This window comes from Elephas maximus, chromosome X (genome assembly GCF_024166365.1).
Source record: "Elephas maximus indicus isolate mEleMax1 chromosome X, mEleMax1 primary haplotype, whole genome shotgun sequence".
Lineage (NCBI taxonomy): Eukaryota > Metazoa > Chordata > Mammalia > Proboscidea > Elephantidae > Elephas > Elephas maximus.
Window position 1 is genome coordinate 160,677,856 of NC_064846.1, and position 25,419 is coordinate 160,703,274.

Consider the following 25,419-nt stretch of genomic DNA (forward strand, 5'->3'; position numbering starts at 1 on the left):
CTAGTCAAAGAGAGAAAAGGACTGTGAATGAAGAATTCTCTATCGGCCAACACATCATTAACTCCTCAGGGTGATGGAAAAATATTTGTAGATGTATATGTGGCTGTGAATGGGTGAAATTACCTCATTAAAATACCAATATTATCAGGCTGTGTTAAAACACAAAATAGTAATGTTATTAAAAACTGTATTAAAACAGGAACTATGTTTGTGAGAAATACACATAAAACAAATAGATAAGGAGAGGTCGAAAATAAGGTAAATGCCACAAAGTGAAAGCAAAAATGGAAATTTCAATACTTAAGGTGGAATTAAGATTAAATGTGCTAATCAGGATCACAAAACGATATCATTCCATAACAAAAGGCACTTTATGTAGAAGATTCATAAACTTGTATGCAATAAACAAAAGAATAAGGTTTTGCTTCAAGAATTTACTATAAATACAAGAAGAAATTGTTTAAAAATACAAACATAGTGAGTTATTCAGACTGTGATGGTTTAAAATAGTGTTCACAGATTCCTTGACACTCCCTTTATTAATTTTTTTAATTAACTTTTATTGAGCTTCAAGTGAACATTTACAAATCAAGTCAGACTGTCACATATAAGTTTATATACACCTTACTCCGTTCTCCCACTTGCTCTCCCCCTAATGAGTCAGCCCTTCCAGTCTCTCCTTTCGTGACAATTTTGCCAGCTTTGACACTCCCTTTAAAAGGTGGAGACTAATTTGCCTCCTATCGAATATGGGCTGGACTTAGTGACTTCCTTCTAATGAATAGAAAAGAAGCAGAAGTGACAGGGTGTAACTTTGGAGACTAAGTCATAAAAGGCCCTGCGGCTTCCTGCCTGCTCTGGCTTTCTCTCAGTCAGCTGCCAGGTCAGGTATCCCTGTGGATAGGCCACTGCCAACACCCAGAGAGGAACTGAGGTGCTGTGTCTAGAGCCCTATGGGTTAGTTATCTTGGAAACAGATCCTCCAGCCCCAGTCAGGCTTTCAGTTGACCACAGCGCTGGCCCACAGCTTGACCGCAACCTTATGAAAGACCCTGAGCCAGAACCATGCAGCTAAGCAGCACCCTAATTTCTAACCCACCAAAAAAAAATTGTTGCTGTCAAGTTGATTCCAACTCATAGCGACCCTATAGGACAGAGTAGAACTGTCCCATAGGGTTCCCAAGGCTGTAATCCTTACAGAAGCAGACTGCCACATCGTTCTCCCACGGAGCAGTTCGTAAGTTGGAACTGTCAATCTTTTGGTTAGCAACCAAGCATTTAACCACTGCACCACCAGGGCTCCTTTTTTTCTGACCCACAGAAACTACTAAATGTTTGTAGTTTTAAGCCACTAAGTGTTAGGTGTAATTGGTTACACAGCAAAATAACTAATACACATATTTAGATAGATATGTTGTTGCTGTTAGATGCCATCGAGTTGGTTCCAACTCATAGCGACCCTACGTACAACAGAAAAAAACACTGCCCAGTCCTGCGCCAACCTCACAATTGTTGCTATACTTGAGGCCATTATTGCAGCCACTGGGTCAATCCATCTCATTGAGGGTCTTCCTCTTTTTCGCTGACCCTTTACTTTACCAAGCATGATTTCCTTTACCAGGGACTGATCCCTCCCGATAACATGTCCAAAGTATATGAGACATAGTCTCGCCATTCTTGCTTCTAATGAGCATTCTGGTTGTACTTCTTCCAAGACAGATTTGATCGTTCTTGTATAATAGGCAATAAATACATAGAAAAATTAAGTATATAAATAATAAATCGACTTAACCAATGTATACAAAGAACCTTGCATCCTACAAACAGGGAATACAATTAATTTTTCATATGTCTGTGGAGGCTTTATGGGAATCAATTGGATCAAAGATGAAATTAAAACCAAAATTGTAAGTTTAATAGGAGGCCTAATTAAAACTAAAACTAGGAAAAATAGATAAAAAACCAAAAGAAAGATAGCCTGTTTTAATTTCTTAATTATTAAAGAAGATGCATAAGAAAGGCTTTATTCATCCTAAGAAATTAGGAAAAGAACAATAAAAATAGTCAAATAAAGATAAAAGCTGGAATTAATGAAACTGGAAAAAGAAAAGGTATATAAATACAAAGGTTGGTTCTTGGAAAAACAAAAGTGATAAAACTGATAAACTCATCATTAGGAAAATAGAATGAAAAAATGAGTAAGACTAAAGAGTAGAAAAAAGACAAAGACATAGAGAAGTAAATAAAAGAAAGATACATGTAAAAGAATATCAATATCTATGTCAATATATTTTTATAATGTAGAGAAATGGAAGACTCACTAACAACCTACAATATGCAGATGACACAACTTTGCTTACTGAAAGTAAAGAGGACCTAAAGCACTTATTGATGAAGATCAAAGACCACAGCCTTCAGTATAGATTACACCTCAACATAAAGAAAACAAAAACCCTCACAACTGGACCAATAAGCAACATCATGCTAAACGGAGAAAAGATTGAAGGTGTCAAGGATTTCATTCTACCTGGATCCACAATCACTACCCATGGAAGCAGCAGTCAAGAAATCAAAAGATGCATTGCATTGGGCAAATCTGCTGCAAAAGACCACTTTAAAGTTTTGAAAAGCAAAGATGTCACCTTGAAGACTAAGGTGTGCCTGACCCAAGCCATGGTGTTTTCAATTGCCTCCTCTGCGTGTGAAAGCTGGACAGTGAATAAGGAGGACCGAAGAAGAATTGACACCTTTGAATTGTGGTGTTGGAGAAGAATATTGAATATACCATGGACTGTGAAAAGAACGAACAAATCTGTCCTGGAAGAAGTATAACCAGAATGCTCCTTAGAAGCAAGGAGGGCGAGACTACGTCTCACATACTTTGGACATGTCAGGAGGGATCAGTCCCTGGAGAAGGACATCATGCTTGGCAAAGTACAGGGTCAAAGAAAAAGAGGAAGACTTTCAATGAGATGGACTGACACAGTGGCTGCAACAATGGGCTCAAGCATAACAACGATTGTGAGGATGGTGCAGGACCGGGCAGAGTTTCATTCTGTTGTGCATAGGGTCGCTATGAGTCGGAACCATCTCGATGGCACCTAACAACAACAAACAACAGAGAAGTGGATGATTTTCTTGAAAATTAGAAACTACTGAAACTGCTTCAAAAGATGTAGAAAACTTGAACAATGCAATTACTCAAAAATGTTCGAAAGATGATTAAAGTCTACCATTTTAAAAGGTATTGGCCCGTGTGGATTTATAGCAGAGCTCTATTTCAATTTTCAAGACCAAATAGTTTCAATGTCATTTAAACCAATGATTTACAATCTGGCTTCACATTAGAATTACTTGGGGGAACTTTAAAAAAATCCCAGGGTTTCCATCAGAATCTCTAGCGGTGGCACCCAGGTGTATCAGTACATATACATATATTTTCCAATTCTTTAGGTGATTACAGTGTAGAGTCAAGTTTAAGAACCAGGAATTTAAATTATTACAGACCACAGAGAAAGATGGAAACCTCTCTAATTTCATTTCATGAAACCAGCATAACCTTAATATCGAAATTGGAAAAAAACACTCAGTAGCCTAAAATTATATTTATTATATTTGGAAGGTAAACCTGTTTTCCATTGTGATGACAGATTTCCTCAAATGAAAACGTCCCATCTCCAGTTAAACCAAACTTTGTAGGTGAATTCTTTGCTATCCCTGAATTGTTTCAGCTCTACAGTGAGCAAACCGAATTTTAAGCCAAAAATAATAATAGTCAGCTAGGCCATGCACCTTATACAGTATATTTGACACCTAATGAGTTTTAACCTTTTCAAAAAACCACACATGCCTTCAAAAGATTAAGATTTATGATAATGAAGCACATTCAACAGAATTTGTCGTAGTCTCTGAAAGCGATTCTAAAAGAGGAGTCCTAAATGCATACTGAACTCCTGTGAGGATTGACCTCTCAAGGCAACCACTTCAAAGAAGGCAAGACTTACTTGGACATATAAAACCTGCTCTATTGGTCTAAGATTCGTCATATTATTTTATATAGTTTGAGTTCAAATATGTTTGCGTCTTAAAATAACAAAGTCACTGGAAAACAGACAGGAAGGTGAAGAACTAAGTCTCCTGGGATATGGGTCTTTAGGATATTTAGGCTTCTGGCTACTGGGATTTTTCAGGGTTTCCTTCAAAGAAGCAAAAACTGATGTCTGTCTGCCGACCTTGGAAACCCTATGGGACAGCTCTACTCTGTCCTATAGGGTCACCGTGAGTCGAAATCAACTCAACAGCAATGGGTTTGGGTATTTTGTTTGTTTGTTTGTTTCATTCGGTTCTAGAAAACCACTCTCTGGCTCATCCTGCAGCTGATATATAACAAATCGTCCATGACATGGAGTTTAAAGTTGACGATTATAGAAAACCCAAGGAAACTACAACCCAGGATGACCTGCAGGGGGAAAAAATAGCAGACCACAATTAATTAACTTGAATAGACACAAAAACAAGAGGTTTCACTATATGGTCACCTATTTCCTACTAGAGCATTTTACAACAGACATTTGAAAGTATCCCAACTTATTTAGACAATGCCCCCAAACACAACAAACAATAACCTCTGTACCTCAACTCCACGTTATTTTAACTTTCATTTCTTTTGTAAACTCTATTTTAGAGGTCGGTTCTTCTGATTGTAACACACTGCCTTAATCCCAGAATAAAAAGAATTGACCGCTGTGGCAGTGTGAAGTACATCAGTGATAGAGATAAAGAGAAATGTTGAAGGACCTTCGCAACTGGAAAATTATGGGAGGAATGAGAGGAAGAAAGAGAGGAAAGAAAGAAAGAAAAGGAAAACAAGGTGGCATGGCTTCCAGAGGACAGCATCAATAGGATACCCACAGGGTTAAGAGTTAATTAGCTCTCTCCATGCACATGTTTTTCAACTTGAGGAGGGGGGTGGCTCCACTTACAGCACCAATTCAACAAACTAATTTGTGAATATTTGATTGAAAATTCCAAGCTTTCTATTCAACGAGGAAAAATGTCTTGTAATTTTAGCAAGGCTAAGGCTCTGAATGAAGTATTTCAAATTGGTCACTCTAATTAGGCAAAAGTGGCTGATTCAAATTAACCTTTTCAAAAATAAAATCTAAAAATCTGACCTAACTAATGCTATGTAAATTGCTTCACTTGATGACACAATTATATTGGAAGCCATGTAAGTGTGAGATGCCCTTTTAACAAAGGTCTGTCGTGGTTAACAATGTGATACCCAGGGGAAAAAATTCTTTTCAAGCCCAGGTGGGACTGTGAACTGAAAATATCTAGTTCAGTATTAAGGTGCTAAATGATACAATTTTTAAGGACATCTAAATATGAAAGAAACCAAAATCTGAAAACAATCACTGGAATGAATCTCAGATGGACTAACAGCATTTATTGCAGCTAACCACAAAAAGGATATGAGAATAAAATATTTTCTGATCATCCAAAATTTTCCTTCATGATTTAGGTATACTTACTAAATTACTAAGTACAACCAGAATGTACAACCAGAATGCTCCTTAGAAGCAAGGATGGTGAGACTACACCTTATATACTTTGGACATGTTATCAGGAGGGACCAGTCCCTGGAGAAAAACATCAGGCTTGGTAAAGTAGATGGTCAGTGAAAAAGAGGAAAATGCTCAAGGAGATGGATTGACACAGTGGCTGCAACAATGGCCTCAAGCATAATAAAGATTGTGAGCATGGCGCAGGACCTGGCAGTGTTTTGTTCTGTTGTACTTAGGGTCGCTATGAGTCGGAACCGACTCGATGGCACCTAACAACAACAAATTACTAAAATGCTTTGGAGGGACTGTCTTAAATGTCACCCCCCCCAGGATGTCTTCCATGAGGTTAGGTGCCCCTCCAATGTTCTCCCTTGGAGGCTTGCGCTTATTCTAATCAGAACACTTCCCACCCTGAACTGTCTTGTCTTTTCATTAGCCTACCTTCCCCACTAAACTCTGATGTCTTTGGGGCCAAAGACTGTGTCTTAGTCCTACTGCATTCTCAGCAGAGTACCTCATTCAGAATAAGTGTTCAATAAATGTACGTGAAATGAATGAACTTCTTATTCATCTTTATATCTTCTCACAGCTTTTATATGGTGCCTTGAACACTATAGGGACCAGACAAAAGTTTATCGAATGAATGAATGAATAAACTAGTGGATAGAGTCACTTTTTCATATGATCAGTTATCATGATAGAAGTCTTGAAGCAAACCAGCAACTCGGATTAAAGTAATATGGTGAGGCATCTCGGCGGTCCTACAATTATAACACTTCCTCTCAGGCTACATCTTTGGTTGGCATTGGACTACCACAGACCTACAGACTAAGTATACTATACTGTATAAAAGAGCAGACAAAGAAATTATCTAGCAAAACACCAACTGAAAGATGAATCAAAAATTCATCTTAATTCAAAGCTTGATTTCTCTTTTGTGTTGATGAAGAGGAATCGGTCAATCACAGCATAATATAAAATGTGGTTATTTATGTCTCCAAAAATCTCCAACAGGATGTATTTTGCCACACTATTCCCCACATTTGAACTTCTGTTTTCCTAAATAAAATTAAGTTAAAGCATGGTCACTGGCTACTTCCAAACAGAAGATTGGAAGCCCGTGGGTTAGGCTGGCATGATTCCATTCTGTGTGCTCCTATTGATGAGTCAGAGGAAAGCACCTCACAAGGGCATTGCATGTAATAGGGAGTCAACAAGTTGCTGATGCACTGAGTACAGTGTATTGCAGTTAAGACTCAGAGGCCATCACAGAAATTCTACCATTTCCTGAAGCAATCAAGTGATTGCTTAAATTAGAGTTAGGCACCTGCTGTCATCCCTGAGCAGGCAGCCCTTGTATCTTATGTCACAAATAGAGACCCACCACTCCCCACTCAAGGATCTTTCTCTCTCTCTTCATTTTTGAGATGTCCTTCTTCCTTTCCTCCTCATCTACTTTCCTGGCTCATTGCTCTTCTCTATATTAATCTTCTCTTTTTTCGTTTTCTCTCCTTCTCCTATACCTAAGACCTAACAATGATACTCACTCATACTGTAGGCATTGCTTAAATGAATTTTTCAGATCACTGAAGCTTACTTCTTTGAAGGCTAAAATATATTTTAAAATGACTTTAGCCATTTTGGTTGGGAATGTTAAAAATGTGCCATTTGGCTCCTTTCCTTCTTAACAGAGTATACCCCACATAACTTGAAACTTTCTTGACCACACAGGTTCATCAATCTAAAAACATCCCTCAGGCACTTCTGAGACGTATGGAACTCTTTATACTACACAGCCCCAGATCACTGAATATTACTACTTCATTTTCTATTTCAGTTTTATAGCTCTATATTTCCTCTACGGTCAGGAAGAGCTTTTACTTTTCATCGCTGTTGTTTATCTGACTTTTGCCTCTTCCTCTCCACTCTCTAATCTGCTGTGGGATGGGAAGCCAGACAGACAAACTTGTATGAACCACGTGTACAATAAGGTTTGGCTGATTTATGTTCATCGGTCTTTGAGTAAGGGCCTAGGCCTTGTCCTGTCAATAAAGTTCACCAGACTGGTGACAACTATTTCAAGAGCTCAGAGACCCTTTTCCACTTCATTTTGAGTTTGGGACTATGTTGTAGATGAGTGAAGGAGATGGAGTTTGAGCTCTAGATAGGCCAAGTACCACTGTCATTTTTATTCATAGAAATCTTGCTTCCAGAATAGTTTGTATTCATGGTTTTAGGCCACACTACACTCGTGCAATCTATCCTCATTCTGTCTTTAAAGTGCAGTTAAAAAATGAAACAGAAAAAGGCAAAATGCTGACTTTTGCAAGTTAAAGATAAGGCTATGGCTACAGCTTCCTCAAACATTGCTGTGCCCTGACCCTTCATGTCACCGTCTTTAACTCAGTCCACTCATTTACCATAAGCTAAGTGACTCCCCATCACCTCAAACTCACCAGGTCATTCTCCCTTCCTGAACACCATTCACTCCACCATCTTTGCAGTGTCTTAAAGTGGAACCTTGCTGTCATCATGGCTCTTCCCTTTCCTCAGTTTCTCTTCCTATCCCCGGCAATTTCAAGATTCTGGTGTGTATGGTTCATTTTGCCATCTTCTTGTTCAAGCCTGCCAAAATTCTACCCCATGGCTGTTGTGTCCTTCTGTTTTCCAGACATCCTTCTCACCTCCCTCCACCTCAATCCATCCCAAATACTAGTGCCCTACTCATTTGCTGCTGTGGCTCTCAATCTCCACTTCCTGAACATGGTCATTGGTTAACTCTCAAAATACTGTCTTGCTTTCATTTGAATGCTATATATTTACCTGTAATACTTTTTACAGTACTTCTTATCACTCCCCTCCTCCTGTTCAGTCTTCACATTATTAGCACTTTCCAGTTTTATATGTTCCATGTAGTTTTACTGAATGATATTTTAAAAAATGTCAAAATTCTCTCTTTTCTCATCTGTCCACTCGAGATCTTCAACCATCTCTTGGGAAATTTTCTTTTCTAAATCACCTGAAAGTCACTTTTCCAATTCAATTTACTCAACTATATTTCTCTTTCCTAAATTTCCAAAAACCTCTCCAGAAATAATTACAAGATTTGTTGTTGCTGCTGTTCTTCACATATTCCTGCCCTTCTCCTCCTTCCTCAGATTGTAGCTATCAATGATAGGGGCCTGAACATCTTGGTGAAGCTATATGTTGAGTTAAACAAATCCCATTCCCCAACCATACTACTCCTTGGCTTCCCCTCACTAGTCCATTCTTCTATCTCCCCCACAGCTTTCCTACATGGCCAGTAGAATCCCTACTTCATGGTAAATAAACTCCCTTCTGTCTTCAACTCGTTCAGAAAGACTTCCCTCTGCAAATTTGGGTCTCCTTCAAAGACACTGCTTGAATCCTGACTCATGCAGCCCTCTCAGAGGAAAAGACTCGTTCCTCCACAGGACATGTACCTCAGGGTCAGGAGTAGAGGAGGGCCCACCTACTCCTCAGCACCATTAACAGACCAACACTTTGCTACCCTAAGGGAAAAACCTCTCCTCCTTTCATGCCCATGACATCTAACTAGATTTCCTTCCCTTCCTCCTCATCCCTCTGTCCATGTGGCCCACCCATTTAACATACTTGTTCCAGGTCCTTGACCTCCCCATCCCGAGGTCCTTGACCTCCTCATGCCCAGTATTATCTTTCTCTCACTTCAGTCACCCACATTCTAGACTTCACTTTGTACTCTCTCATCCCCTAGGACTACTGCCCCTACAACTTCCCACCCTTCCTGCTTCCTAAGGCCCTCACGCCAGACAGCCTGCTCACTGACCAGTCGATTGGCCCATCCTGGCCTTTCTTCCCTCCCTACCCAGTTTGAATCCTGCTGTTGATGGCCTGAACTGCTCCTTACCGGTGCCCTCAACTCCCTACTAGCAAACCTTTGGTTGGATTTCCTGACACCAACCTACTACCTGGGAAGCCTCCTACTTCCTCTGGCCCCACTCTCTGGCTTTCATGCTCTATATCCTTGCTTAGGCCTCCTGCAGTCTCAACAGAATCTACTCCTAAGTGCCAGCTCCATTCATCCACGCCTGGTTTGGCCTGCCCCATTCCCTTCTAAGCTTCCATTCTGAATGAATGAAACAAAAACCTGTGTTGCTGTTACAATTTACTACTTTTAAAAATGGTTTTGGATGCTTATGTTATTTTATCCACACGACAACCTCTTATGGGGTGGAAGCTGATGATAATAATGCAGCTAAAAAAACTGAGGTTCAGGGAGGTTATGTGGCTTACTCAAGCTCCCACAGTCTCAAAGAGTGGAATTAACTGGCCATCATACTAGTCAGAATATATTTTCTTTCAGCCCATCTAAGACCCCTATGCTGTGCTCAGTTACTCGACATGCTAGTTGTGGGGGTGTCAGGGATTGGTGGGAAAGAAGCATGTCAGTCAGAAAGAGAGATGCAGAAGACTGGCCTAAAAGAGGACCACCGTGAAGGCAGGGGTCACCTCAGGATCAGTTTCCTACATGCAGTCTTCCCAGAAGCAAACATTTACGTTGCAACTGCTGGCTCAGGGAGAGCAATGGATCCAAGTCAGTGAGATGCAGGGAATCTCCATGTAGTTCAACCGCTTTGTTGTGCTGGCTCCCTCAATCAAAACCTGGTGAAGGAAAAGTAGTCAGAGCACTGGAAGAGCAATTGAGCCAAGAGATGGTGATTCCTGGTAGAGAAGAGAACAATTCAGACCTTACTGTAGGAAACTCGTTCCATGTATAATTAGTCTGCATTGGAAGAGAGGACTGGTATGTGACACGCTCACTTCTGAACAGAACAACAATAAAATAAAACAGACTGCTCTTTTCCCTACCCTGTGCCATGATGTAATAAAGACCATAGATACCTGGCCATCACAGAAATGCAAATCAAAACCACAATGAGATACCATCTCACCCTGGCATTACTGGCATGAATCAATAAAACAAGAAATAACAAATGTTGAAGAGGCTGCAGGAAGACCGGAACTCTTATGCACTGCTGGTGGGAATGCAAGATGATACAACCATTTTGGAAAATGATACGGCGCTTCCTTAGAAAGCTAGAAATAGAAATGCCATATGATCAGCAATCCCACTCCTAGGAATATATCCTAGAGAAATAAGAGTCGTGACATGAATATATGCACACCCATGTTCACTGCAGCATTGCTCACAAGAGCAAAAAGTTGGAAACAACCTAGATGCCCATCAACAGATGAATGGATAAACAAACTGGCACATACACACAATGGAGTATTACGCAACACTAAAGAACAATGATGAATCTGTGAAGCATCTCATAACATGGATGCATCTGGAGGACATTATGCTGAGTGAAATAAGTCAATCACAAAAGGACAAATAGTGTATGAGACCACTACTGTAAAAACTCATGAAAAGATTTACATACAAAAAGAAACAATCTTTGATGGTTATGAGGGTGGGGAGGGGTAGGGATGGAAAAACACTTAATAGACAATAGATAAGCAGTAACTTTGGTTAGACAGTACACAATACTGGGGAAGCCAGCACAGCCTGTACAAGGCAGGGCCATGGTAGCTCCACAGACACACCCAAACTAGGGAAGAGCGTCAACACGTCGTGGGGTTGTTAACCAATATCATATAACAGTGTGTGTAGTAACTGTTTGATGAGAAACTAGTTTGTTCTGTAAACCTTCATCTAAAGCTCAATAAAAAAAATTTTTTTAAATAAAAAAGACCATAGATACAATCAGGTAGAAATCAAAATGGATACACAGATAACAATAATATTGAACAAAGACCCAAATTAAATTTTTTTTGAACTTTTATGAGTCAGAATTGACTGGATGGCAAGAGGTTTGGTTTTTGGTTTTGTTATGAGATGTGTGCAAAAAATGAAAAAAGATATGCCTCTAATAATCTTCGAGCTTCTTGGCTAAAAGCCGTTGTATTACCTCTGCATTTGTACATATCCCTGACACAACGAAGGTTCTTATCTGCCCTAGGACTGCCCTCCCCCAACAAAAATGCCGATCTTTAACAAAATAATCATTTACCTTATAGAAGATCAAAAAAAGGTCATCCAGTTTCCCATGCAAATCACCTGGAATACAAATGAAAAACTGGTGTTCAGTAGGAAACAAGATACAATGCCCGTTTTGTTACAGAATTTTAAAGCTGAAATACTGCTGATCTATTCCAAGTGTTCTTAGGAGCATTTGGGTTTTTACCTAATAATGCCATTAATTAATAGACAATTTGGTTCCATAGCATTCTTTCCTTCCATTGCTAGAGGGGGAAGAGCATATTGTATTGCAATTACCTGTTCCCTTCTGCCATGGACACAGGACTTGGCTTACCCTGTGCCGGCCACTAGGCTAAGCATTTACACGAATCGTCTTGTTCAATTCTTACAACCACCTGATGAGATGGGTATTGTTTTCATCATTCTCATTTTACAAATGAGTCTGAGAGTAGTGAAGTAACTTATGCAAAGTTACCCAACTACCAAGAATGTGAACTGGAATTCAAACCTAACTTTACCTCATTTAAAAACCCAAGCTCTTAGCAATTATTCTGCACTGCCTATACTGTAATCTCTAGGAGGGCGGCAAAAGTATCAATTTTAGTCAGCATTAAATCTCCAAATGCCTAGCACAGTACCTGAGGAATAGCAGGTACTCGATAAATATATGTTTCACTGCTAAATGCCTAAATTTTCAAAGCCATGTTTTAAAGAATATGCTTCAGGAGTAGCATCAGATATTTAAAAACTATGAGTAGATGATTGACATTCTTTTGATGAGACAGATATACCAAAAAAAACAGACCAAACCCAGTGCCGTCGAGTCGATTCCGACCCGTAGCAACCCTATAGGACAGAGTAGAACTGCCCCATAGAGTTTCCAAGGAGGGCCTGGCAGATTCGAACTGCCAACCTTTTGGTTAGCAGCCGTGGCACTTAACCACTACGCCACCAGGGTTTCCAAGACAGATATAGGACATAAAAATTGAAGCATGGCTTTATCAAATTCAGCCAACTAAGAGAAGCCATATGAACATATGAAGCCATTAATTAAAAAATAAGAGTAAAATGCGTGAATATTAAAAAGCCCTATTTGGATAACTATTTCTAGGTAATATAAGCTCTGCTTCTAAATTTTTATTCTCTGTATCTCATTTAATTACAAATACAATTTAATTTAGAAATACTTTTCCCCAGGTTGCTTAAAACCCTACAACAAAGATTAACTAAATACATGCAAAAGAAGACTCCAATTATAATGGGATAATAAAATGCAAATCTTATCATCATCAATAGCTATTTATAAAATATGACTATATTATTAAGTTGAAGAGCAAATTAATGTTATTTTGATATTCAAATCTCATTGCTTTCATATGGTCTCTCTCCAAATCCAAGGAAATAAAGATGGGAGGATTTTTTTTTTTTTTTACAATCTATAGTTTTGTTTTCTTAATTTTTTTCAGGATGACTTGTCTTTCATATATTTGGGTACAGGGCTATTATAGCTGGCCTACTAAAAATGAACCTGTTCCAGCATATTGAGTTGAGGCTACAAAAATATTTTTCATTTCTAGTTGGACAACAAAAGAAAAACTTGACTGTTTCACAAGGCAGACACAGAAAGATAGCTTCACTGTGAGCATAAATACGAATGCAGAACTGGTTATCATTTATAACACAACTGCAGGCTAAAACGCCTCCTACATTTCATGCATGCTGGGAACTAGATGGCATATTTAGATATGCATATAAAAATGCATCTTGAATTTAAGTAATCGTAAATTTTCACCACACTTTCTCTCCCTTTGCTTCCACTGTTTCAAACAGAAGCCTTTTTTTTTTTAGATATGGCCCCAATTCGAAATTTTTTTTTAAATGACCAAATTTTTCTAAGTTCAATGGGCCTATTAAGGACAGAAAATAATAATTCCTCTGCTAAGGGGAGCTACTGGCCTTGGCTTTTCCCTTCTGCCAATAGTGCTACATGGAAAAAGTCTGGAAGTAAATACCCAAGATGTGGGGATCTTTAAATGAATGGAGCTGTCCGATCAATCCATTCCCTAGCCTTTTCTCATGATGGTAAATGAAACATCAGAGAGGTGCATGATGGGACTTGGGGTAGGAAATACCAGGCTGGCTCTAATCTGGGACTTAGAAGATCTGATTTTTAATTTCAGCCCTGTCACTAACTAGCTGCGTGAACATGGGAAAAAGAAAAAGTTACGACATAGAAATTCATGGAAGGCAATTCACTTTTCTCTCTGGGTCTCAGTTTCATCTGGAAGAGCAAGAGTTGAGATAAACGGTCTCTGTAAGAACCTTTCAGTTCTTCCACTGAGTGATTCTAAGACTTCCAGGCCCTCTAATGAATTCACGTTTTCCAGGTGCTTTTTTCTGAAGATAAGTCTACAGTGGCAACTAGAGGTATACTGGGAACGTGTGGGAGAAGGTCCCACTCTGTCTGGCTATTGCACATACTTTGACAGCAAGCCTAGCTCTGGCTTCACAGGCTTCCGAGGCTGGCATGGTTTCCTGAGCCTTGTGGCCCAAAGTTCTTTATCTCCATGAAATTTAAGACCTGGTAAGTAGCTTGAATAAAAAGCCCCCACTGCTGAGATACATCATCTGCTGTGCAGAGATATGGTGGACTGATTAAGTTGAAATTGAACCACCAAAGACTTTCTTTGAAAGCCTGAGTCCGAGGACGTCACGGAACGTGTACTGCAACATCAAGTGCCTGCCACCGCTATCAGATGCTAGAAATGGAAATGGTTTAATTAGATTGTCAAGTCTACTTCTACCTGCCAGAAGAAGAGAGACACAGGCTAAAAATTGACTTCGAAAATAACATCACTGCTTTGTGACTTAAAGGCTTAATTAGAAGTTAAGGGAATTGCTGTTCCATCCACGCAACCCATTCTCAGACAGTCGCAAGCATGCTGAGCACCAACTGTGATGAATTTCAATGTGGACTGTTTTTTGAAGCAATATCCTGCCAGGCTGGCCTATATGATAACAAAATCTTAAATCTTGTTATTTAGAAGAACAAGGAACAGCTTTCTGGGACATTCCTACTCTTCTAAAAGCTGCAAAGACTAGTTGGAAAAATCTAAAACAGCAGCCAAGGGCAGAGAGGAGTTTAATCTCCACCCTGCCTTGGGCTTTTCTCTTGCCAGCACAAGTGGCATACAGAGGCCCAGCTAGAAAGAGCAACATGGAACAAAGATAATGAGAGCTAGAGGGAAGGCAAAGAACGCTTATTCTACCCATGGGTGGTTTACCGTATTAAAATACTGTCTGCCTTTATAAAAAGCTATGAGTCCTTTAATTTCTCACATAATTAATTCCTGCCGGCTGGTATGCAAAAAAAAAAAAAAAAAAAGACAAGATGGGGAACAATACTATCATGATAAAAAAATGATAGATAACTCTATATCAGCACTTTTTCTTTAACACTGTCCAATTTATACAGTTTTCGAGTTGGGCAAACGATGTAGGACCAACAGGCTCCTAGGTATTAATCTGGCAACTGTGCTCTGAAACTTACCACAGACTGTTATCTCTTTGGAGGGAGAAGTTTTTATGTGAGAGATATTCGGCATTTGCATCAAGACTTTCTTGGCTTCAAATAGCACCGCTAAGACATAATGGGCGTGAAGTATCTGTGTGGGGGGTGGGGAGAGGGAGAGAGGAAATAAATATAATGAACTAGGAAGGAAGACATGACCGTGTAAAAAATTATAAAGGTGGAGCATAAGAGCACATTTCTGGTAGCTGTATTTCAGGATAATCTCTAAATTATTCTCAGGTAGATTATTCTAGAACAATGTCTGACATATAACAGGTCCTCAATAGATAATCGTAAATTAAATGAGTTAATGAATGAATGAATGATTCCTAGGACATTGATACTCATCTATGATTGTTTTTGGTCCTGACAGCCCAAGAGAAATGACAGATAAAAAGGGAACCCCCTTGTCCTAAGGAAATCTGGAGCCAAAAGAGGGAAAGGAAACAGAATGAGAGACAGAAAGAGACGTAGAGTCTATTTAAGAGCCGCTACTTTGCATTCGTTTGAGACATCCTGCCATCTGGGATAGAAACTAGATGTTGCTTGGCTTAGAGATTTCACGAGGCAGCCAGACAAGTTCCCACATTAGGTGTCAGAGCTGTTGAGACCTGCAGTGTCCAACATGGTAGCCACAAGCCACATGGGGCTCTGGAGCACTTGAAATGGGGCTAATTCAAACACTAAGTGAAAATACACGCTGAATGACAAAAACTTAGTATGAAGAAAAGATGGCAAAATGTCTCATTAATTATTTTGAATATGATTACATATTGAAATGGTGCTTTCGTTATACTGGGTTAAATAAATACATTATTAAAATTAATTTCACCTGTTTCTTTTTGCTTTTTTTCTTTTTAATTCTGCTTTAGATGAAGGTTTACAGAGCAAATCAGTTTCTCATTAAACAATAAACATATTGTTTTGTGACACTGGTTGCCAACCTCACGACGTGGCAACACTCTCCCCTTCTCAACCTTGGGTTCCCCATTACCAGCTTTCCTGTCCCCACCTGCCTTCTCGTCCTTGCCCCTGGGCTGGTGTGCCCCTTTAGTCTCATTTTTGTTTTATGGGCCTGTCTAATCTTTGGTTGAAGGGTGAACCTCAGGAATGACTTCAATACTGAGTTAAAAAGGGTGACTGGGGGCCATACTCTCAGGGTTTTTCCAGTCTTTGTCAGGCCAGTAAGTCTGGTCTTTTTTTCTGAGTTTGAATTTTGTTCTACATTTTTCTCCAGCTTTGTCCTGGACCTTCTATTGTGATCCCTGTCAGAGCAGTCGGTGGTGGTAGCTGGGGACCATCTAGCTGTGCTGGGCTCAGTCTGGTGGAGGCTTTTAAGTAGCTTTTAAGTAAAACTAGCTAAAAAGTAGCTTTTTAAGGCTAAAAAGTAGCTTTTAAGACCCCAGACACTACTCACTAAAGTAGGATGTAGAACATTTTCTTCATAAACTATGTTATGCCAATTGAGCTAAATGTTCCCTGAGACCATCCTCCCCAGCCCTCAGCCCAGTAATTCAGTCCCTCAAGGAGTTCAGATGTGTCTATGAAGCTTTCAAGACCTTGCCTTGGTCAAGTTTGCTGACTTCCCCAGTATTGTGTACTGTCTTACCCTTCACCAAAGTTACCACTTATCTACTATTTACTATTTTTCCCTCCCCATCCCTCCCCTCCTTTGCAACCATCAAAGACTGTTTCTTTCTGTGTGTAAACTTTTTCTTGAGTTTTTATAATAGTGGTCTCATACAGTATTTGTCCTTTTGTGATTGACTTATTTCACTCAGCATAATGCCCTCCAGATTCATCCATGCTGTGACATGTTTCACAGATTGATCATTGTTCTTTATCGTTGCATAGTATTCCATTGTGTGTATTACCAGTTTGTTTATCCATTCATCTGTTGATGGGCACTTAGGCTGTTTCCATCTTTTTGCTATTGTGAATAATACTGCAATGAATGTGAGTGTACATATGTCTATTCTTTTGATGGCTCTTATTTCTCTAGGATATATTCCTAGGAGTGGGATTGCTGAATTGTATGGTATTTCTATGTTTAGCTTTTTAAGGAAGTGCCATATAGTTTTCCAAAATTGTTGCACCATTTTGCATTCCCACCAGCAATGAATAAGAGTTCCAATCTCCCTGCAGCCTCTTCAACATTTGTTATTTTCTGTTTTTTTTTTTTTTTTTTTTGTGCCAGGAATGTCAGGACGAGATGATATTTCATTGTAGTTTTGATTTGCATTTCTCTAATGGCTAGTGATCGTAAGCATTTCCTCATGTGTCTGTTAGCCACCTGAATGTCTTCTTTGGTGAAGTGTATGTTCATATCCTTTGCCCATTTTTAAATTTGATTATTTGTCTTTTTGTTGTAGAGGTGTTAGATTTTCCTGTAGATTTTAGAGATTCGAACTTTGTCAGGTTTGTTATAGCCAAAATTTTTTTTCCCCATCTGTAGGTTCTCTTTTTACTCTTTTGGTGAAGTTTTTTGATGAGTATAAGTGTTTAAATTTTAGAAGATCTCAGTTATCTAGCTTATCTTCTGGTATTTGTGTATTGTAAGTTATGGTTCGTAAACTGTTCATGCCACGTATTAGGGCCTCTAGCGTTGAACCTATTTTTTCTTCTACGATCTTTATAGTTTTTTGGTTTTATATTTAGGTCTTTGATCCGTTTTGAATTAGTTTTTGTGTATAGTGTGAGGTACGGGTCCTGTTTCATTTTTTACAGATGGACATCCAGTTTCGCCAGTACCATTTGTTAAAAAGACTGTCTTTTCCCCATTTAATGCGGAAGACCAGATGACCGTAGGTAGATGGATTTACATCTGGGTTCTTGATTCTGTTCCATTGGTCAATGGGTCTGTCACTGTACAATACCAGGCTGTTTTGACTACCATAGCTGTGTAGTACGTTCTGAGGTCTGATTGTGTGAGGCTTCCTACTATACTCTTCTTCTTCAATAGTGCTTCACTTATCCAGGGCCCCTTTCCTTTCCATATAAAGTTAATGATTAGTTTTTCCATCTCATTAAAGAATGCTGTTGGTATTTGGATCGGGATTGCATGGTATTTGTAGATTGCTTTGGGTAGAATTGACATTTTCACCATGTTGAGTCTACCTATCCATGAGCATTGTATGTTTTTCCATTATGTAAGTCTCGTTTGGTTTCTTGCAGCAGTGTTTTGTAGTTTTCTTCATATAGGTCTGTTATTCCTAAGTATTTTATTTTTTTAGGGGCTACTATAAATGGTATTGCTTTCCTGATTTCCTTTTTGTAGTTCTCTTTATTGGTGTATAGGAATCCAATTGATATTTGTGTGTTTAACTTGTATTCTGCTACTTTGCTGAATCATTCTATTAGTTCCAGTAGTTTTCCTGTGCAGCCTTTTGGCTTCTTTATGTGTACTGTCATATCATCTGCAAATAGGGACAGTTTTACTTCTTTCTTACCAATTTGGATGCCACTTATTTCTTTTTCTTGCCTTATTGCTTTGGCTAGGACTTCCAGCACAATGTTAAATAAGAGTGGTGATAAAGGGCATCCTTGTCTTGTTCCTGTTCTCAGGGGGAATGTTTTCAGCCGATCTCCATTAAGAATGATGTTGGCTGTTGGTTTTGTATAGATGTGCTTTATTATGTTGAGGAATTTCCCTTCTATACCTATTTTATTGAGAGTTTTTATCAGGAATGGGTGTTGGACTTTACTGAATGCCTTTTCTGCATCAATTGAGATTATCAGGTGATTCTTTTAAATTAACAAATATTCATTGAGAATATATCAAAACAACAGAAAATCCTATTATTAAAATAGTTTTTCTGGGTCCTTTTTAGATTGGCTAAATTATCTTTGGTAATATTAGTACTTACTTATAAGGCTATCTTTCAACTGAGTTATAATTGCTGTGTTTACAGCTGCAATATTAAATACTCAAAATAACTCAGCTGTTAGTTTCTACATTTATAAATATATTCAGGTTAAAAACAACATATGAAATGGTCACATTCTTTTAAAGGTGTTGAAGAAGGAAAATACAATTTTTAAAGAATGTTTCTTTTCTAAAAAATAAAACTTAACTAGTTTTTAAATGAAAAAAACTTAACCCTTTTTTTAGTTGAAATAAAAATTTAAACAGTAAAAAGGAGCACAGCAATGAAAAGCAATTTTCTCTCTTTCCCAGACTTCAGTCCCCTCATCCCTGGCCCTAGAAACACTGTTAATTATGCCTCAAGTATCTTTCAAAAAAAATTCTGTGCATTTGTAAGCATATACAAATTAATATAATCACATATGAAATATGTAAAGAGATGTATAAATATATAATCCCTTAAGCAAAATGTGGTTTATCCATACAATGGAATATTATTCAACCATAAAAAGGAATGAAGTCTTTGTACATGCTACAACATGGATGAACCTTGAAAACATTTTGCCAAGTTAATGAATTCAGATACAAAAGGGCACATACTGTATGATTTCAATTATATGAAATGTCCAGAATAGGAAATCCTTCAAGATAGAAAGATTTGGTTGCCAAAGGTTGGGGGAGAGAGGGAGGAATGGAGAGTGACGTCTAATGAGTATGGGATTGCTTTTGAGGTGATGAAATATTCTGCAATTAGATAGTGGCAACAGTTGCACAACCTCATGAATATACTAAAAAAATTGTGTATTTAAAAATGGTGAATTTTATGGTACGTAAATTATATCTCAAAGAAAGAAGGAAAGAAAGGAAGAAAAAGGGAACTGCTAGAGGTAGAGAGAAGGCTTCTACATACCTGAGGAGATTTCTATTTAATGGGCTAAGCAGCAAAGCAGATGGTAGCTCTCACTTAATGTGAAAGTTTTCTGCTATAGTATCTTCATTCATTCATTCAACAGAGTCCTTGAGCACCTGCTAGATACAAAAATCAGGGAAGTATCTGCTTCTACTTGCCTTTTGCTGCTTGAAGCCCTCAAGAAGTAAATCAATGTCAGTAAAAGTGAGTGGGAATTGCAGCCGAGGACCATTGTAGGAGTCCGGGACATCTATCATCTTCACATAGTCCTCTCTATCCTTGTACTGGAGGTTGCTACCAAAAAGTCGAGTTATTAATTCTGGAAAGGGAAGGATAGATAGGAGGAAAATCAATGTTCCCACACTTACATTTATTAAATATCTTCTTCAAGACCTAGTCCACATAAGGCACTGTGCTAAATGTTAAGAATACCAAGCTATTCCAAATATAACCATGAGAAATGGGAGGTTCCGAGACCCGGAGGTGTATTCACATGGGTCACCATCATCCCTTCCTAGGTCTACATTTTACCAAAGCAGTAAGTCCATAGTCAGTGGGGAGGACAAGGAAAATTGGTCAGTCAAGTTATTTTGATGCTTTGAAGCTCAAAGTCTTGAGTTTTTGCCCACTCTTCTATCTCAGATTTTTACAAATAGAGCTGAAAACGTTGCATTGCATTTGTTTCAAACATCCGTTGCTATTTTCAGGATCTTCAGAAAATCAAACTGCAACAGTCATTCAATTTTTCCCATTAAACACCTCAGCCATGTCTACTTAGCTGTAATTGATTTCTCTATTCACATAAAAACAAAATTTTCTGACACGATTTTCTTTTTTCTTGGTAACAAAGCAGATAAAGTCGGATGACAAACCATAGGCAGAAACACCCAAGAGGCATCTCCCTCACAGAGGCATTTCTATAGAACAGATTGTCTGCACTGCTCCTTTCAGTAGGTACTGAGACCCCGGGTCCCTTCTTGCCAGATTGCCTATGAAATGGCCAGACCCCAAACAGAAATCTGGCCAAATCAGGTAGAGAAAGATGAAAGGTAATGTGGTTAATTGATTGTAAAAGTGACCCCAGTTCTTTATCCCAGCCTCTATCCACGCTCTCTCTCTCGGAACTGTGCTACTACCATGCAGCCCAGGCTAGCCTCCTGAAAGCCAGAGACCATGAGGAGCAAAACCAAGTAATCCTAGCCAAGGCCATCCTAGATCACCCAACAGCCACAGGACCAATCTCTAGACACATGCGTGAGCTCCAGCCAAGACCAGAAAACTGCCCTACCAAGCCTGCCAAGATCAGCAGAAGTGTCAAGCTAATCTGTAGATTGGTGAGCAAAAATAAATATTTATTATTATATGCCACTGAGGTGTTGTAGTTGTATGATACACAGTATTATTAATGATAATGGATAATGGGTATAGGGGATGATGACATACTCTTCAACTCCTTAACACTGGATTGCTACTAAAGCAGTTAATCCGAAGTTCTCTGTAAAGTTTCTGTCTTTTTGAATGTTTATAGTGGGGCATGTTTGGAAGGTATATGTCATGGATTGCATTGTGTCCCCCCAAAATATGTGTGAAATTGGTTAGGCCATGATTTCCATATTGTGTGGTTGTTCTCCATTTTGTGATTGCAGTTTTATGTTAAAGAGGATTAGGGTAGGATTGTAACACCCTTACCCAGGTCACATCCCTGATCCAATGTACAGGGAGTTTCCCTAGGGTGTGACCTGCACCACCTTTTATCTCTCAAGAGATAAAAAGGAAAGTGAAGCAAGCAAAGATGGGGGACCTCATACCACCAAGAAAGCAGTACCAGGAGCAGAGCATGTCCTTTGGACCCAGGGTCCCTGCGAGGAGAAGTTCCTAGGGCGGGGGAAGGTTAATGAGAAGGCCCACAGAGAGATAAAGCCTTCCCCTGGAGCTGACTGCCTGAATTTGGACTTGTAGCCTACTTCACCGTGAAGAAATAAATTTCTCTTTGTTAAAGCCATCCACTTGTGGTATTTCTGTTATAGCAGCACTAGAGGACTAAGACAGTAAGATATTAGTAGATGTGGATAGAATACATCTTTTCTATGATCCAGTTATGCTGAGAGATTACAGTTAAAAACTAAACTTGGAAACAAAATTTCTAAAATAAGTCATAATATTTGGGAATTTTAAAAAATTTTTTCTAAATTGTTGTGTACCCTGAATTTTTGGGGTGGTGGTTGAAGATGTTTGGTTGATAAGAAATTTAATTTAGTTTAATTTAGGAGTAATAATGTCTGCCTTCAATGTCATTCAGCAGAGGTCATTTTTCTCATTTGGATTTGGTTTGAAATTTAAAAATAATTTTTCCTGTTTTTGTTTGAAAACTAGAAATGCAGAGCATCTTGATAAATTTTACCACAGATTTCTTTCCTTATTGTTTCCCGCATTCCCTCTCCCTGGGCTGCCTTTTCTCCTCCTTGGATAATTTCTTCTCATTCTCCAAAACTAAGCATCACCCCAGGTTGAGTCCAAATGTACACCTTTACCATAGCATCATGTTTAGGAGGATGATGATGAGAGCAGCCACTTATCAAATGCTTCCTGTGTGCCAGGTACTGTTCTATACTATTTACACATATATATTCATGTAATGATCACAGCTACCATATGAGGTAATATTGCTATTATCCCCATTCTACAGATGAGGAACACGGGGTACAGCATGTAAGTGAGAAAGATGGAACTCAATCCCAGAGAAGCTGCCTCCAGAGCTCAAACCCTTAACCACTACACTCTTACTACATATGAAAACATTAACTACGTCATGCAAAATATAACATATTATTTATATACTTACCACTGATTTACTGAGCAATCCCAACTCTGTGAGGTATGTTATTTTCCCAATCATTGCCCTCACTCGTGCTCTCTCAACAATCCCTTTCCCATTGGCTAACTAACACAACAAACCAATTCCATCACCTCCAGTCCTTAAAAATCAGTCTGGCCATTTAAGAATGAAATAAAAATATTGTCTTTTTTTCTTTAAACCAGAAGCTCAGTCTAGCCCTTTCTCCCATAGAGCTGATGGTCCTCATTCCTCATCAGTTCAGTGATAAATACAGGTAGTTCCCAGCTTACGACATATTCGAGTTACAATGAACTACACTTAAGACTGTCCTTATTTTTGTACATCTTATCGTTAGCAATATGTACTACATACAAAGTTGCGGCGTGTAATTTGTTGATGTTGTCATCCTCAGATGTTCAATTTTCTGATTTACTGTTTAAAACATTGCCATATAGATTTAGTTTTCTAACTAAATCAGGGGCTCCAGTTACTTGAAAACATGGATTGAAACGTTGATTGCTTTGCTGAAGTCTACAGGCCAATTCGGGAAGCAGTGAGATGTTACCATGAAATATATGAAGAAAAAAAGAAAAGGACCATACGGAAAACTCTAATTTTCTGGGTAGAAATGCCATCCTCATTCCCAGGGATAATCCAGATGATTCAGAACCTTGCACAAGTGGAGTTATTACCACAACTGACAAAACACCAACATCTTCCAACTCTTCTTTACCGTCGAAGTAAACTTATAATTTGTGTATTTTTTTATACATGTATGTATGTATTAAAATATATCTGTAAGTTTATATGTAATGTTTCCAACCCCCAGAGACAAAGATCAGAGTTATAAATATACTGATAATAAAAGGCAATAATAATGAATACTTAAAAAAAAATGAGGTATTTGACTCATCAGAATTGACTTCTGACGGTCAAGTCAGGGACTACCTCTATATGAAAAAGTGCCATTTCCCTAAGCCTATTCTTAGAGTTTTTTTTATTCTTAGTAGAAACTACTCAATATGAAATACTGGTCCACATTGACTCATAATCCTTCTGCCACATAAAAAATAGTAACATAGATCCTCTTCTAGTAGATAATACGCGTCCTTTATGAAAACAATCAAAAGCTTGAACATTTCTATTGCATGTACTGTCCTTGTGGGCTATAACTATTATAACTAAAATAATAATTTCATGAATGCAAACAATATATGAAGCTTTGTGCAACATGGAACTAGAATTTATCCTTACCTATTTGATTTCCCATTCTGTCAACATGAATCTAAACTAATTAAAAATAAGAAAATCTTGAATGAAATCAAACGATAGCTTTATAAGTTATTCTAAAGAAAATACCTCAGAAAATACCCCCTTACACAGCCTTTTCTTTTACCAAGTACAGTCATAAAATCTGGACAGGGAAAAATTGAAAGCCCATAATTTTTTCAAAATAATTTCTGCCTCTACCACCCACAAACCACCTTGAAAACAAGCTTCAGATCTTGCTAGAAAAAGAAAAGCACCAGTTTAATCACTTATATAATTATTTCATCTCTCAGTTACGAATCCGGATCAAAACCATTGGTGTCCATATAATACACTCAGTAGATGCCAAAATGAAATGTCATACAATTCAACACCCACTCCGGATTTTTAGGATACTTTCTTAACACAATAAAAAAATTTAAATCAACAATAATGGTTTTTCCATTAAATCGTAAAGAAAACCAGGATGTCCACTTTCACTATTTCACTTTAACATTGTTTTGGCTCCTCGGCCCAGTGTGATAAGACATGGAGCTAAAATAAGAGCGGTAACTATTGGATAGAAAGATATAAAAATGAAGTTGCTTGTGGCCAATGTGATTAAATACTTACACTCAAGAAAAATCAATTCAAAATCTCCCAGAACTGATAAAAGAATTAAATATAATACAGAGGTTAATCATACTACATTAGAATCACACCATCACGACCGATGAGATGAACACCTTTGGGAAATTACCCTCTAGGTCTCAGTACCCTCATCTATAAAACGGGATACTAATAACCCTAATCTCATTGGTTTATCATGAGACTAAATGAAGTGATGTATTTAAAGCACTCAAATACATGGCACATGGTAACATTTAATAAATATCAACAGTAATAATAATTTTATTAATATTATTATTAAATAGTATCACAATAAGGTCCCTAGGTTGTGCAAACGGTTTGTGTTAGACTGCTAACCTAAAGGTTGGAGGTTTGAACTCATCCAGTGGTACCTGGCAATCTGCTTCCATTAAGATTCCAAAAACCAAACCCATTGCCATCCAGTCGATTCCAACTCATAGCAACCCTAATGACAGAGTAGAACTGCCCCATGGGGTTCCAAGGAGCATCTGGTGGATTCGAACTGCCGACCTTTTGGTTAACAGCTGAACCCTTAAACACTACACCACCCAGGGTTTCCTCCATTAAGATTACAGCCAAGAAAACCCTGTGGAGCTGTTCTACTCTGTAACACATGGGGTCGCCCTGAGCCGGAATTGATTGACAGCAACTAACAACAACAAAATAGCACAATACAAAAAGGCATAAATCAAAAACTTTGTTAAATAATACCAATAATCAAT

General features: G+C 38.4%; 1 protein-coding gene across 1 annotated transcript in view; it reads right to left on the bottom strand.

The window, feature by feature from the left end:
- PPEF1 (protein phosphatase with EF-hand domain 1) overlaps positions 1–25,419 on the bottom strand; it is a 92,575-nt gene that overhangs the window by 33,879 nt on the left and 33,277 nt on the right. Inside the window, exons 4-6 of the mRNA XM_049873440.1 lie at positions 20,121–20,281; positions 15,167–15,281; positions 11,648–11,694 (exon numbers count right to left, since the gene is read on the bottom strand). Coding sequence (XP_049729397.1) covers positions 11,648–11,694; positions 15,167–15,281; positions 20,121–20,281 — 323 coding nt within the window. The remainder of the gene's footprint in view (positions 1–11,647; positions 11,695–15,166; positions 15,282–20,120; positions 20,282–25,419) is intronic.